The sequence below is a fragment of the Buceros rhinoceros genome, unplaced genomic scaffold (assembly GCF_000710305.1).
Source record: "Buceros rhinoceros silvestris isolate BGI_N320 unplaced genomic scaffold, ASM71030v1 scaffold37954, whole genome shotgun sequence".
Lineage (NCBI taxonomy): Eukaryota > Metazoa > Chordata > Aves > Bucerotiformes > Bucerotidae > Buceros > Buceros rhinoceros.
The window spans coordinates 609-913 of NW_010408255.1; the positions used below are offsets into that span (position 1 = coordinate 609).

Sequence of the window (305 nt, forward strand, 5' to 3'; positions counted from 1 at the left end):
GGGTGGAATCGCGGCTCTTCTCAATGCTCTCCACCACGTAGGACAGTGACTCCTTGGAGTTGTAGAGGCAGAGGCAGCCGTGGGGCTGGAAGGTGGGCGTCTGGAAGGAGTTGACGGGCAGCCGGACGTTGCCCTCGATGGGCCGCAGCGACAGCTCGTACATCTTGCCCTCCAGCACGTACTTGTCGTCGTTGGTGCAGAGGGCGCGGATCTCGTTGGCCAGCTCCCGGGCCAGCCCGTCCTTGCCCAGGATGACCAGGTTGAGCCGGTCGATGTTGGCGTCCGCCAGCGGGTTCTTCTGGTGG

The 305-nt window shown here is 64.3% G+C and overlaps 1 protein-coding gene across 1 annotated transcript in view; it reads right to left on the minus strand.

The window, feature by feature from the left end:
* LOC104492277 (rho GTPase-activating protein 35-like) overlaps positions 1 to 305 on the minus strand; it is a gene marked incomplete at its 3' end in the record, with an annotated part of 3,386 nt that overhangs the window by 598 nt on the left and 2,483 nt on the right. The window contains exon 5 of the mRNA XM_010134807.1: positions 5 to 305. This exon is cut by the window's right edge and continues 27 nt beyond it. Coding sequence (XP_010133109.1) covers positions 5 to 305 — 301 coding nt within the window. The remainder of the gene's footprint in view (positions 1 to 4) is intronic.